At 40.3% G+C, this 15,178-nt stretch overlaps 1 protein-coding gene across 5 annotated transcripts in view; it reads right to left on the reverse strand.

The window, feature by feature from the left end:
- The window catches only part of TPST1 (tyrosylprotein sulfotransferase 1), a 31,671-nt gene that overhangs the window by 6,704 nt on the left and 9,789 nt on the right, over positions 1-15,178 (reverse strand). For all 5 annotated transcript variants that reach the window (XM_017743021.1, XM_008640345.2, XM_008640344.2 and 2 more), the window contains exons 2-3: positions 8,672-9,614; positions 3,579-3,777 (exon numbers count right to left, since the gene is read on the reverse strand). In XM_017743021.1, coding sequence (XP_017598510.1) covers positions 3,579-3,777; positions 8,672-9,519 — 1,047 coding nt within the window. In that variant the 5' untranslated portion in view covers positions 9,520-9,614. The remainder of the gene's footprint in view (positions 1-3,578; positions 3,778-8,671; positions 9,615-15,178) is intronic.

Consider the following 15,178-nt stretch of genomic DNA (forward strand, 5'->3'; position numbering starts at 1 on the left):
TGGATCTCTCCAGGGCAAGGAGCACAACTCCATGAAGAAGTTAAAAGAACTTACTGGAGTGTGTATTCCAAGCATACAAATTTATTTAGTGGGAAGGACGTGCCAAAGAAAATCTGATGTAATTCATTGCAGATGTGAGAGGAAACCACTCTGCCAACCATAACACAACAATACAGTTTCTCCTGGGCAGAGCTCTGCAGCTGGGAGCTGCTCTCTTCTTCTGCTGGGTTCTGGCAAACTGCTGACACTCACTTTTACACAATCTCATAATAGTGATAAGGACATATCAGACACTGTTCTAACAAGGAGTGAAGCACTTTTGTATTTCACACTATAGAGACTGGGCTACCAGCTCACACAGCTTAAATATTTGCATTTGCTGCATAATTTGCAGATGAAAACTTCATTTACTTCAGGATGTTGATTTCCTTTCTGTTCAGGATGTAAAATCTGTTAAAACTCTAGGGGGGAACAACAAGTAGCCAGTTATGTATCTCTAAGGAAGGAACCCTTGCAGTCATAAAATGAACAGATCAGCAACAGAATTACAAGAAAACCACAACATATTCAGTGATGGCAAAATCATCCTGCCTTGAAGAGGTCACATGCAGCGATCTGCTGAACAGCACAACCCTGGCCAGACCTTGCTCTCTCTGCTCTGCATTCCTTAACTGAGACAAGAGAAACTGTCAGAAAAGATAATATTGTCAGGCTTAACAGAAAACAGATAAACAGAAAGTTAATGGCTTTGTTATTGAAAACATCAGAAAAATCTGTTGAACTCGTGACTTCCTCAGTGCAGATCCTGTCAGAGATGTTTTATCTCCTAACATCCCACAGCACTGGGAGAGCAACACAAGAAGAGATGAAGTTCCCTTCATGCTCTGTTAGTTCCTGAAACAAAAGCAGAGATGTCAAAGTACAAACACAGGTTGCATCTTGTTATTTTTATGCTGTGCTGCAGGAGCACAGAAAACCAACCTCAGCATTTTGGTAACAGTCAGGTGAAAAATCCAAATTTAGCAGAGAGCATTGCTTCCCTTGCATTACCTACGAGGAGATAGCATTTCTAATTTAAGCACTGTCCTTTAGCTGGAGAAAATCATCATTTTGTCTCCAGACTGAAGAGGAAAAAGATATTTAAGCTGTACATATGGAAGTCACCAGCAGGGGACAGAAAAGGAGAAAAGAGGAATAAAGAACAGGACTTGGGTGTTCAGAAAGCTTAGGGAAACTAATATTTTACACCACACCAGCCATCTCTCTCCATTTTTCTCCAGTACCAGCCCTTGTTTTAGGCATTTTTACACCGCTGGTTCTCACTTTCATGATTAAGAGCGGCAGCTTTAAATTGCTGAGTGTTATTTTCACTGTTAAGTTCAATTTGTGGTCTTTTCCAAGAAGTGACAGATTTTGCTCAGCTTTAGAACCCTAAACTTTATCTGTTTTCAATGAATACAATTCAAGTTCTGTGTTCACTTTAAAGTCTTGGAGACCACAAATCTAAATCTATAAATAAACATAAATATAAGCATAAATGAGCTGCTTCCAGACACAGAATGAGCCAATAAATGGATATAAACAAGATACAGATATTCTTACTATGTACTGAAAAGCAACTCTGGAAAGACTTTCTTTGGACAGCTTCATCCACATTCCATATTCAAGATATCCAGTACAAAACTCTGGGAAAGGCTATCCCAGGTGAAGAAATTTAAAGAAAGCAAGAGCGAAAGAAGCACCACAGTGATTTACAAATTCACCAGCCCAGAGTACACAGGAACACACTTAACTTGCCAAGTGCCACTTCCAAAAGGCTGGAAAAGCCCAGATTTATTTATTTATCCATTTAACTAAATGCTTTCTTCTCCAGGCTGCAAGGAATAAACTAGCACAGGTTCCTGGAGGAGCAAGGGAAACCCACAAAAGCTGTCCCTGATGAGTCAAACTCACACACCACAGTCTGAAACATTTTGAAATCTTTCTGTTGCTCCATTTTTAAAGAAATAATCTAAATTTTGAATATGAACCATCTTTAACTCTCTTGCTCTTAGCATTCATTCAGAACATCACCCTCATTTTATCTGTACAAACCACACATGGAAATGTAATTTTGTCAAAGAACAAGTGACTAGAAAAATATAGACTGGGTACTACAATAAGCAACAAAATTAAAATGCTGTCTGGGGCTGTAAGTAAACCTATTAAATTAAAATAGCAGCCAAAATATTAATGAGTCTTCCATATGTTTGCAATATTTAGAGCAGCTTCAGTTTTTAACAGCTGCTCTTAGCAATAAACAAACAAATTATCCTTCAAAACAAACTTGGAAAAAGCCTCAGTAAACCCTCAGCCTTTGAAACCAGGCTTTAATTTCTTTAGAGAGATGCTCCTGGCTTTGTTTATTACCTGAATTTCTCTCTTGTATTTTGAAATCAAATACATTTCAAGAAGACACAGAAATCCAGACAATTTTTACAGCTTGGACTGAGCTTGCAACACACAGGTGGAAGCCTTAGAAAGGTCAGCAGGCTGTAAAAATCTGTGTAAATTTTATCAGTGAGACACAACCAATACAATTTTCAATTTCTAGTATTGAACACTATTTTTAACTGAGTGCAGAAAAGTTAATTTCTTTGTGAGCCTTTCAAAGCAGGGAACCTATAAATTGTAACCAAAAAAAGGTGGGTTACCTTTTCCATGCTGAGCTATCAGCTATTAATTAAAACAATCAACCTGCCAGCCTTTAATACACTGATCAATGTTTTTAATGACATTTTTTTCTAAAAAGAAATAATACAAAAGTGTTTAGAGGCTTCACAAACCCAAATTCCTTTCTCATTCCTATCTACCCCATCAGTATTCCAACCAGTTTTTTCAGGATCAGAAGGCTGGTGGAAGACAGTCCTTTTAAATAGTTAATTCAATTTTTTTCCCTGATTACTCTGCTGCAGCAGCAAAAGTCACCTTCTTTTAATAAACTATACATGCCCAAAAGAACAGAAGCAGAGTTATTAATTCTATTTCCAACAATGGTAATGAGCTTTTCAACTGATACCTCCAGGGATAAACAGCTCTATAGCCTAACTACTCACATTCCAACAACATTAAATTCAGACTTAAAACCCTTAAGTTTAGGTTAATCAGCACCAGACCTTCCTCCATCTTTGGGTTGTTCTACCAAGAATTGGAAAATCAGACATTTTGATCATCATGGGCTGTTTTCTATGGGTCATTTTTCAAACTTCTACGAATTATTTGGGGTGTAATTTTGTGACAGAGCTTCTGCCAACTCTCATGTATAAAAAGCTGAGCTCATCCATCAAGTCTGAGGTCCAGACAAGAAAGCTTTTTCCACTGCTAACCAGTTCCCAACTATCTGGGCAGTTCTCAGCTGCACACACCAAGAAGCACAGCTCAAGGTCCTGAAGAATTCTTTCATTTTCCCCCAAGGAAAACACATTGTAAAGTATCAAAAAAGTATCAGAAACAGACTTTAAAACCCCAGACCAAACCCAAGGCTCCTGCTCTATAGCTCATATCCATTTAGGCAGTAATTAAACACAAAAAAGCCTTACCCTCCTTGTGTTTTCCACCACTTTTTGATCTGGTTTCCCATAATTGGGTGGGTTGGCATAGGGATCATAGCCCAGTTTGGCCAGCATGGGGGCAATCACTGGCATGTCCTGCAGGACATCAGCAGGGATCTTCCCAACCCATTTGGACAGTGCTTCCACATTCACTGGCTTGATGACTTGGTCAGTGGATCTTTCAACCCTGAGGAAGGAGAAAAGAAATTTCTATTTTCCATTCCAACCAATACTTCTTCAATTGCATTCAGATCTTTAACTTGTTTTGTTTGGGGTTTTTTTTCCCCCCCATTCTTCTTCTTTCCCTCTCAAAATTTCATGTTTCTACAGAGCTGATGGGAAGTGAAGTTTTAATGAGAAGAATTTGCACAATATTTGCAGATGCTGCCTGGTTTAGGCTCTCACGCTGTGCTGGAGCAACTTTTTTATAGCATAAAGGCAGCAGAGAAAGCCCAAGAGCTGTTAAGTGAAAAGTAAGCACACACCTACACATAAAGCTGTTTTCCCACTGGCATATTCCCACATTTCCTGTTTAATTATCTTAGATGTATTAGAAGTATTCTAAATTCCAATCCATGTGATATTTCTTCTCACACCCATTCTGTGATTCATCTTTTACTTTTTTAACTTGTTTAATAAAAGAGAGACCTGAGATTGACAGAAAGCTACAAACTACAGAACTATTTTTTATAATCATTCCTTTGATTGTTTGGTCTTTACACAGTTCTTAAAAATATTTAGAAAAGAGTTGATTTCTTGTTCATTTAAGCAACAGTCCTAATGTAATTTTCATTTTTGCTCTACTTTTGTGGAGTGTTTTCGTTGTGTTTTCTTTTTCCAGGTTAAAAATCTGGCACTGCTTTGTTCTGCCACATTCCTGCCTTCTTTACACACAACTTCTTCACTGTGCTTATTTCAGGCTGAGTAATTGAAAACTCTCTGATTTTTTTACTCTAAATAATTTAATTGTTTTTTCCTGACCTCAGAAAGAGTTTGGACATCATTGGATATATAAAAGGAGTATTTCTATCAGCCTCAAAGCTGATGCTGAGCACACAGCTGCCACCTTGTTCCTCTTTTTCACTCCTCATCAGAGCTAAAATCCTTCCAGGACAGAGGCAGGAAATCAGTCATTCAGTGCTGGAAGGTCAGGAAAGTGAAATAATTTAAGTACAGTCAACAAAGAACAAACCAGACAGGGACATGATCATAAGGAAACTGTCTTGGCAAGCAGGGCCTTCAGACTGGTGTTTCATGGAAGCTGAAAAGGATCTGACAACAAAAAAACCTCTAAAACAACCCCAGAATTTTCAGCTTTATCCTCTTCAAGCATTACCAGGGACTCAAAATCAAAAGCAGGATCTCAGAAGGGGATTTTGGGACGAGGGAGTTGTGACTAAATGTCAACCTTCCTGAGGGTTGTTGGCCTGAGCTCACAAGTTTGGATGGAAAACTAAAAAATTAGGCAGGTTTTTTTTTTTTTTTTTTGATCTTTCTAATTAGAAGATGAACATCTGACTCCACACTGAATTAGCAAGAAAAGAGCTGCTAAGAATTGAGATTCAGAAGTTCAAAGCAGCAAGGCAGAGGCCAAAGCACCACAAGAGTCAGGAGTCCAGAGGTGGATTGGGACACTCAGGAAAAAATTACCACGAGACGTTTGAAAAATGGAAGATTTAGGGTTCTCAGACAGAGCCAGCCAAGGCCAAAACCCCTTCACCAAACTGCAAATTGATTTAAAATCAGGATGATGATACTGGGAGAAGCAGGTAATGGGCCTGGCTAAAAGCTTGCTGGACCCTCAAAAAAAAAAAAAAAAAAGAAAAAAAGAAAAAAAGAAAAAAAAGGGTGTTATAGATCAATTTGAGCCTAAATTTGTACACATATGGATTCCTCATCCTGATGTCAAATTTTAAATGTGTGTTTTCTCCCTCTGGAATTTTAGTCTTTGGTAACAATACCCTCAGCATGAAACACTTCCTGGTGATTGATAGCAGGGACTACATTTAGCTGCTCCCAAGCACTCATAAAAAATACCCTGCTCCACACTTGGCCTGCTTAAATCCCCTTCTGTCCCTTCAGTTAAGGTGGGAAGGAAAATAAAACCATTTGTGGGAAAGATTCCTCAGATAAAGAACTGAGGACTGTGGGGGAAGACAGATTGGGGACAGGAGGAAAGAAACACCTAAAAATTCAAACAGAAAAACAAGAAAACCCCAATTCTTGAGAAAATTGATGATATGTGCCTATGGCAGTGATTCCAGCTCCCTGCAAAACCCCAGGAAGTTCCAGCTTTGGAAGCAGCTGGAAGCACAGCACACAGGACTAACCCCAAATAATTCTGCATCTGTACCAGAATCAAACGAGAGCTATGTACTAAATATAGTAAATTCTGAAGTAATTCTGCCTAGACAGCTATTTCCATAATAAACCTAATAAAAATTGCTCTAGAGGGGTTGACATTTCTTTACATCAGTGGTCAGCACAGCTGCTTTCACTTAGGAAAATGCCAGAGCTCAATTAACAATCCTGGTTAGAGCATAGAGTCCATAATGCATTCCTTCAACAGCCACGTTGGCAGGGATTTCAAACCACAGAAAATTTCACACTCCTACAAATCCTGCACTGCACATCCCTCTAGCCCTTGCAGTGATTCTGGATAAAAATCAAACTAAGGGGTGAGAAATAAATGCTGAAACATTTATTTTTTGTTAGCAGGTAATAGTATTGTTATAAAGGTCTTTTAGTGACACTGTGATCTCCTTCTCAAAATGTTTTTAAGTATCTCAAAATGACAAAAACTTGTCAGATTTCTCTTCAAAAAATACCTCCAGGCATCTTAGGTTGGACCTGAGCCAGCAGTATGGATCTGAAGTGGATGCTGAGCCTGTCTGGAAGATCTGGAGGTCTTACAGGTGAGTGAAAGATGATTAAAGCAGGGGGCTCTGCTTGTTTTCATGAGTTTTTACACAGTATCACAGCTGGGGATGCCAAACCCAGCAGGTTTTAACTGGTACAGAGACATCAAACTGGGAAATCTCAATTTCCCCCCTGCACAGTTTCAACTGGAATCATATAAGTACACAACACAGGCATTTATGTTGAAGGTTTTCATATGCACTGGGTTTTCTGCAGCCCTTGAAAGCCTGAGTCACTGAAATCATTATCAAATCCTGCAACTGAAAACCAAATTTCACCACCCACTGCAAGGGTATTTGATTAGATAAACCCCACCCCAGACATAACACCCATTACTCAGTCTTTTTCCACCATTGCCAGAGCCTCCTGAAATCAGAACTTGCTTCCACAGATCATCTCCTGAGAGGTAATAGAAGCATAAAGAGCTCTGTGACCAGACTGAATTGAGGGTCACAAGAACATGTCCATACCCTTAAATGTGAAGGTTTCACTAAAAAAAAAATAAACACGAGGCCACATTTTACTTTGAACAATCCATTTTCTTAATTTTTAGAAACAAATATTCTCAACTCTTCACACCCCATTCCACCAGATCTAATAAGAAGTATCAGTAAGAATTCAGCAAGGTTATTGAGTTTTAGAGTATGAAGGTCCATTAATTTTTAAAAACGCCAATCTGGAAGCTGTAAGGCAGTAATATTTTATTAGAAATGGGATTATACACGGTTATTTTTTACAGGACACTTAACAAAGCTTGGCAACCACTCATTTATCTCAGTAAAAATAAGTTACCCCCACTGAGCTGCTGCTGAAGCAGCAATGAACTCCAGGAATTAGGGAAAAGTTCCCATGTGGATCAGCTTCCAGGGAGGTATCACAGTGCCCTGCTCCAGGTTAACGTCTCCACAAGGCCTCAATCTGTCATCAAACAACACTGGCAAAAAAAAAGGGATGAGATCCCTTCCTGATAACTCTGGGAACACAGTGGAGGCTGTTTCTTCAGTGGGAATGGTGATGTGAAACCTCCAGATTGTAAATATACAATTGTTACTTGAGTTTTAAGTTCTCTTTGTAATCACTGATAATAATTTCATATTTGCTTTCAATCAAATGCCCTTACAATATATTAGAAAATCCACAGCCATGCTCCTAGGCATTAAATAAAGAAAATCTCCCCATTTTTATTTCTCAAAACTGGAGTTTAAATAAATAGAATCACTCTGTAACAGTCTGTGTGTGCTTGCTGTGCAAGTTGCCTCTTACTCAGAAGCACTTGGCCAGTGCTGATTATTCAAAATCCAGAAGTTGAGTAATTTAACTGGGCAGGCCTTGCTGCTGGAATATTCTTATTCAATATTTTAAAACTTAATCTGGTGGATTCAAAAATAGGAGAAGTGTCAAAAATTGACATTTTTCTCTCTCAATGTAAAGATGAAACAGCTTCTGTATTTCAGTTGTTCAGCTGTGAACAGTGGCAAGGAAACCAGAGGAGTTTAACTAGAGAATTAATCAGATTTTCTTTTAACAACACCCATCTTGGTTTTCTAAGCAGAGCTGGATTTGGGTTTCTGAAAGTAGCTAGATCAGGTGCACAGATGGCCCAACAGAATCATGAGAGATTTGCTTACAACAAGGTTAATTTTCATCAAAATGCTTGTCCTTTTAGGAGCACATGCCAGGAGAAAAGCTGCCAACTCTGCTTTCTATTCTCTTGGAGCCGTTTCTCGAGTTTCCTGGAAGAGGATGTTCTTGGCAAATACAACTCCGAGGCCATTCCTGCACTGACAACAATATTGTTGCTGAAATCAAATGGGTGATCTTGCTAGGATGGGTAACACCAGTCTAGATAAAACAGCTCAGGTTTATTTTGGGGGACAGAGAAAAGCAAAGCTGATATCAGATGTTCAAATTCAAGTTAGCCTTGACCATTAGAAGTTTGTTCTTTTGTTATACACCCACACACACATTAGTGGGACAATTGTTCAGCAGAACCAATCTGAGACTGCAATTTGTTAATTAGCAGTGACTTTTAGCAGAATCCTTTTCCAGATTCATCATAAATCAGCTGCCCAAGGGAGAAACCGCAATCAAGTTATGACTTTTACATGCAAAATGTGCTATTTTAGAACAACACAAGGCGAAGGATGAAGGCTTATACTTACTTGGAAAGAGAAACCCCCCCTGCTTTTCCAATCATCTCCTCATGGTGCAGCACTGCCTGGTTCCATGGGATGTGCAGGAACTTGAGGAGAGTCCTCATCCACCTCTCAGGATGCAGCACCAGCTGTTCATAGTGCACCAGCATGCACCTCTCAAAGCCCACCTCCATGCACTGGTTGTACATGGTTTCTATGGCACGGTTCCACTTGGTCAGGCAGTCCCTGTAGCTGTTCAGGTCAAAGCCAGCTATTGTGACTTTCCTGGAGATCATGGAATGCACAGATGCGCGGCCATCTCGGACCATCAGGAGGAATTTGGCATTAGGGAAAATTCTGGCAAGATAAGTTAAGGATTTTAAAGCAAAAGGATCTTTGTTACACAAGTACGGAGCGGGCTCGCCATGTTTCACGATGATCTCCAACAAAAACGCCTGCATGGCTGAATCCAGCACCTCATCCGTGACTCCAGCCTCATCCAGGCGGATTTTTTCCTTGCTGGACCTGGCCCACATCTGCTTGACCGCCAGGATCCTGGGGATCACCCTGGTCTCCTCCCCGCAGCGGATGTCGGGGTGCGCGTCCAGCATGGCGCGCATCAGCGTGGTGCCGCTGCGGGGGACGCCGCCGATGAAGATCAGGGGCATGTCCTTGCTGTAGGGCAGGCTTCTGTTGGCACTGGCACTGGGGGCTGTCCTCAGCGTGCCCCTGGCACTGTCCCCCCCCCTCAGGGGCTGGCTGCGCTCCTCCATGCGGTGGTGGCACTCCATGGCATGCTGGCCCAGGTAGAACACGGTCACCGAGCTGATCACCAGGCAGGCCAGCAGCAGGTTCTGCTTCAGCTTCCCAACCATCTTGGGAGAGAGTCACCTCAATAAAGAGACCTCCTACTCCAAATTATCCTCTAGTTCACGTGCCATGGGAATCCTAATCCAAAATAAATTAAGGTCTGGCAAGCGGAGAAGAAAATTTAAAAAAACAATTAGAATTTTTTTACAATAAATCAACACAGAAATTACTTTTCCAAGAAATGAGACAAGATTAAGTCTGAAACCCCAAAATACAAGCAAGGTTTCTTCTTATTTTTTTTTCAGTTTGGCTTCATAAAACTGTGTTATTCAAAAGTCATTTTTTACTTCTACAGATGAGACAAAAAAGACTATTAGAGATGATTTCTAGACATGCATTAAGAGTCTGAACAAAACTTGTAGATAGAAAAAAAAAGTCAAAATCTGTCTGTTGAATTCCATTTCCAAGAAGGACTAAGAACATGCCATGTTTTATAGTGAGTATCAGAGGATTATATCCAACAATGGCTTAGATAAATCTTTATTCTGCTGCTGGATGACTGCATCTTTATTTTTCCCATTTCTAACAGTTCATATATAGACAATAATTTTATCTGTGTTCTGTAGCTCACCTGCTTTGGATTTTCAGATCAGGTAGGCTGAAAACTGACTCTTCTTCCCAAAATTCCAATGAAATAAGTACTCTAATGGAATTTTTAAGGAAGAGCTGGCTGCTCAGGGCTGAAATAGTTCACTGAGCACTCTGAATCACAGATGCTTTTAATTGGGAGGAGCTCCAAGCACGGAGGTACCGCCAACATTTTAAATGATTGGCTTCCTCCAAGCTTTTCCATCTCTGTCAGCACTGCAGGACACATCCCTGAATGGAGAAGATCCTTCTGCCTGCTCCCTGCTCTCTCCCCAAAGCATTATCCACTTAACCTTTTCCTCCTAAGATCCAGTTGTTAGCTGGAAAATTCCTGATTTGAGCAAGGTTCTCCAGCCCTGTCCCTGTTTTATGGGAATGTGCAGCCAGCCAGCAGCCAGAGGACAGAATTCCCACTTAGCAGTGGGGAAAAGAAGGGAATTCCTCACGCAGGAATCTGTCACAGTATTTTTCTCTGGCAGTGCATCCAACAGAATGTTTTGCCCTTCACACTAACAAAGCTTATTCCAATCAACAGTTGTCACAATACTCCACTCAAAGTTCAGCTTTCAGTCTCTTTTACCAAATTAAACTCAAATATAACTCAAAGATTAGTCCCCTTCTTTTCCTGTGAAGTGGCCAACACTCTCTGGCCAGAACACCACTCACAGAAACAATTCATCCTCTGTCACAAGTTTCATTCTACTCACGTACCTCTGCTTTAACTGGACCTTAAATATCTGAACATTAAAAAAAAACCCCCAAATTCACAGAAATTTAAGTGGAGGTCATCTGAACAGTGCTCAAAAAGAAAAGAAAATAAATCATGCAGTTCCTATTTCCATAGCACCAAAAGTCAAAGTTTCCCTTCTGAAAGATTCAGCATGCAGACCTAACTTGAAATTAGGGAAATTGTTCTGCTTAAAACTAACAAATAGCACAGAATCTTTTAAAAATTCTTTACATAGAGTAAAGATTTTGTTCTCAGTATGCAAAGAGTTAACACAAGTGAAACAGCATTTTAGCACAGAGCACACAAGCCCTACAAATATTTACACTTCCTACAATCCCTACCATTACTCAGTTTGAGTAAATTCCACAAAACTAATTTCCTCAGGAAGAAAAAAAAAAAATCCTCCCCAAAAACCTTCATCTTCCAAACTAAAACCTACTCCTTGAAGACACCAACGTTCCCCAAATGCAAAGGCAAAGGTTAGGTAACTGATCACTAGAGCAAAGCATATCAAGATCAAATTTAAGCTGTTTAACTCCAGCAGAGATTTATATTAGAATATTACTTAAACCAAAATAAAATAAACCCAGCTTGAACAACAAAGCTGAAGGACTCTCAGTATTGGGGGAAAGCTGACTGAAGGCTGAAATCCTCAATTCACAGGCTGGGTAAAGCAAGTGATGACTGGGCACAATTCCAGGTGTGAATCCAATAAATACTGCAGTCTGTGAGGAGGTTTCCTAAATTTCTGTGAGTATTGACTGACCTACACCACCAAAAACCCACCCATGTGACAAAAAACCTTGCCTAAATCACCCGCAAATACTTTCATTTGATGCAGTAACTTGTTTTGGAAAGTTCAAAGCTGCCAAAGGCTGCAAGACCATAAAGAACCAGGATTAAACTCTTCTACAACCTTCTGTCCTGGCTTTTTACCTGGAACATGCACTGCCATAAACTGTGGCAAGACCAAGGCTTTGAATGTCAGGAAAGCAAGAGAGGAGTAGCCACAAACAGCTCCTCTCACAAAATTAATTTATTCTCCAAGGCAGCAAACTCCCTTCTGCGCCTGAAGTTACAAGGAAAGATCTTTGGGATAAGGATGACATATGGAAATTGCTGCCCTTCTGCAAACAAACCCCACCTTCCCCTCCTCCCCATGAGTAAGTGCTCTGGAGCACATCTGTCAGCCTGAAGGATTATAAAAGTTATTATTGCTCTGCTGTTAACAGGAATTAAACTGACAGCGGTTCAAAATCACAACACGGCAATCAGCAATCCCTTGGCAGCTTTTAAGGTGAGCTTTGAAATGTTGTGGGGTTTTTCTACCTGAGAAGAGCCAAGTGCCACTCACCTCACAAGCACAGTCAACTTTTACTAAAAATATCCCAGAACAAACCCCACAGTCACCCAAACAAACACAACCCACTCACACAAAACGAGCTGAGGAAGTTGTAGAAGACTGCAATGGTAGAGAGGCCTTTGGCAGCAAGTTTCAAGTGTCAGAATAAAAAGAATTCCCAGAAAAATGTATGTGGAACTCAAAAAAAAAAAAAAATGGATCTACAAGTTTCATCACAAGACAGTGCAGCCAAGCAGAATTGTTTGTAAGTGAATTTTCTGCCCAGAAAAGTCAGGCCTATGAGTCAGCCCTGAGATGATGTTAGCACAGCAAAACTGAGTGCTTTGCTTTGTTTCCTTCTCCTGCACATACTTAATTCTCCTGCCCTCTGCCTCCACGCAGCAAGTCAAGACCTTTTTCCTCAAGTTCATCCAAAAAATGTTGAAAATTTTTAGCTTAGTCAAGAGGCAAGTCATTCATTTGTATTTTATGCTAGAACAGTATGGGGGCTGTTGGTGTTTAAAACATTCCCTGCCAGAGGCAAAAAAAAAAGATGCTCCATCACCAGGCAGTAACAATGAATCCTCTGGAGCTCCAGGGCTCAGCCTTCCACTTGGGAGGCTGGAAAGGGAGCACCTCCCTTCTGTTCAACCAGAGCTTTTCCAGGGCTAAGCTGAGAGGGCAGTGACAGTGGCATCACCCATCTCAAGATAAACCCTAACCCCCCCCACACACATATAAAGCATTTCTCAGTGATTAGCTTGTCCTCTGCTTCCATGGCTTGAACTCCTGGCTCAGATTCTGGCCATGAGATCTCCTTCTGGGAAGAGCACAACTTAGATTTTATGGGATATGTTTTGTTCCTGATCCACCCAAGTGCAGTGAACAACTTCCCCTTGTAGTTCCCGCTGTAGGAACTACAGAAATGTTTTCACTCATTTGCATTCCCTTGAACTTAGGCTTTTCTGATGGGTTGGTTTAAATGTAAAGCTCTGAAAAATGTAAGAGGACAGAGTTTGAGCTCTACTCTTCTGGAGAACTTTGCTGGGAGGAAAGATCACACTCAGCTCTGTGTCAACAAGCCACGAGGCTCCACAGGCATCCTCAAACCCATTGCCACTCTCTTGGAGAAGGAGAAATGAAAATGTTGTTAGGACTTTAAAAAGTAAATGTCAACTCTATCAGTTTCTTCCCTGCCTTTTCCTCCACCTTTCGCTTTTTCTCTCTTAAAAGAAATACTGGAAAGGCAGCAGATACTGGGAATTCTCAAGAATCATCCTCAAAACAAGATACATTTAGAAACTGAAGAGATATTTCTTAGAGGAACTTCTATACTAAGCTCTTTCAGCATCCCTAAAGGAAAGTTTAAGGAAGGAATCCCATGAAAGCTTCCCTTCAATGAGCTGCTTTGATTGTGGTTGTCTGTGTGTGTTCACCACAGAAGACTGCAAAGGAAAGCCAGCAGCACATGATAATGGTAGAGCACAACACCAGGGAACAGCACTGAAATAGCCACACAACACCACTTCCAGAGCCATCCAAACCATCACAGCCTCATTTAGCAGACAGTTCCCAAAATAACTGGAGTATTCAGGAAGCAGTTTTATCCCTCTGCACAATCACCTTAATGATTCCCCCAAAACTGGATCTGTTACCACCAGTCACAGATCAGAATCTGCACAAGGAAGCAAATCCCAAGCAAAAAACTCAAAGCTAAAAATAAAAATCAAGAAGCCTTGAGTTGCAAGTCCATCTTTAGCTATTTAAGCCCTCATGGCCTTCAAGCCCTGCAGCTGTTTGCCCCAGATTTCTCCTCCCATTAATCCTAAAGTAAAAAAAAAAAAGGATGATAAAATAGAAGGAATAATTTTTATTCACCTCCACAAAGAAACAGACTCCACAAATAAATAAGGAGTAAATCACCTGGCATGAAAACATCTGGAATGAAAGACAGCCAACTCCTAGAATGATAGAACAAAGTTGGACAAGATTAATATCAGGGAATGCAGATGTGAGAACAACTCTCCCTTATAGCTCACACTGCAGGAACTGTAGAAATGTTGGTCACACATTTGCATTCCTTGAACCTACTTTTTTTGGCTGTTTTTTTTTTTTTTTAATCTGAAGCCCTGAAAAATTTAAAACACCAAATTAACCTTCATGACTGCTGAATCTGGAGTTTCCATATCAGGGAATACAACATACAACTATGTAATAATTTCATGATTCCTATTACAACCGCATTATAAAGAGTATAAAAAGATGTGCTCATACATATTCATTTCCATTTTGTCATCAAAGCACTCAAAATTCAACACTTTTAGGTTTTTCAACATTTAAGGCCTCTAAAGTGACTTTAAAACCCCAGATAATTAAAAAGCTCTGCTTCAAATTAAAGGAAATATCTTTATCCAATCTACTCTACTTACATCTATAATATATACAGCAAATTATCTGGATTTGCATAGAGAATGGTCAAAAAAGAGTTACCAACGTGCTCCTGGTTATGCAAGAATACACAGTATTTGTGAAGTTCTACAGTTCCTGCTAGAGAACAATTCAACAAAAGGAATTTTACTGGCGACACACAGAGGCTTCGAGCTCTCTAAAGTTATGCTTAAGAGAAGAAAAAAGGGAAAAAGAGGAAAAATGTCACACTGAGAGCAGATGAGCTCCTGTTCTGTGCCTTTCTCTGTGTGCTCCTCAGAGGGATTTCAGCACTCCGTTATACACCGAGGTACTGCGGAGAATCGAACTACTTAATAACAGTAAAAACATCCAGATCTACAAAAATTCGCACGGCACATTCACAATAACAATCGCAAATGGCAACGGCGGCAGCAAACCCACTTCCAGCTAAGGGACAGATTAAATCTACTGCTATAAAACTATAAAACTGTAAGGCTGTAAAACTATAAAGCTGATGGGGCTTGGAGCACCCTGGTCTAGGGAGGGTGTCCCTGCCCGTGGAAGGAGATGATTTTTAGGGTCGCTGCCCAGCCAA

The sequence above is a fragment of the Corvus brachyrhynchos genome, unplaced genomic scaffold (genome assembly GCF_000691975.1).
Source record: "Corvus brachyrhynchos isolate BGI_N302 unplaced genomic scaffold, ASM69197v1 scaffold99, whole genome shotgun sequence".
Taxonomy (NCBI): Eukaryota; Metazoa; Chordata; class Aves; order Passeriformes; family Corvidae; genus Corvus; species Corvus brachyrhynchos.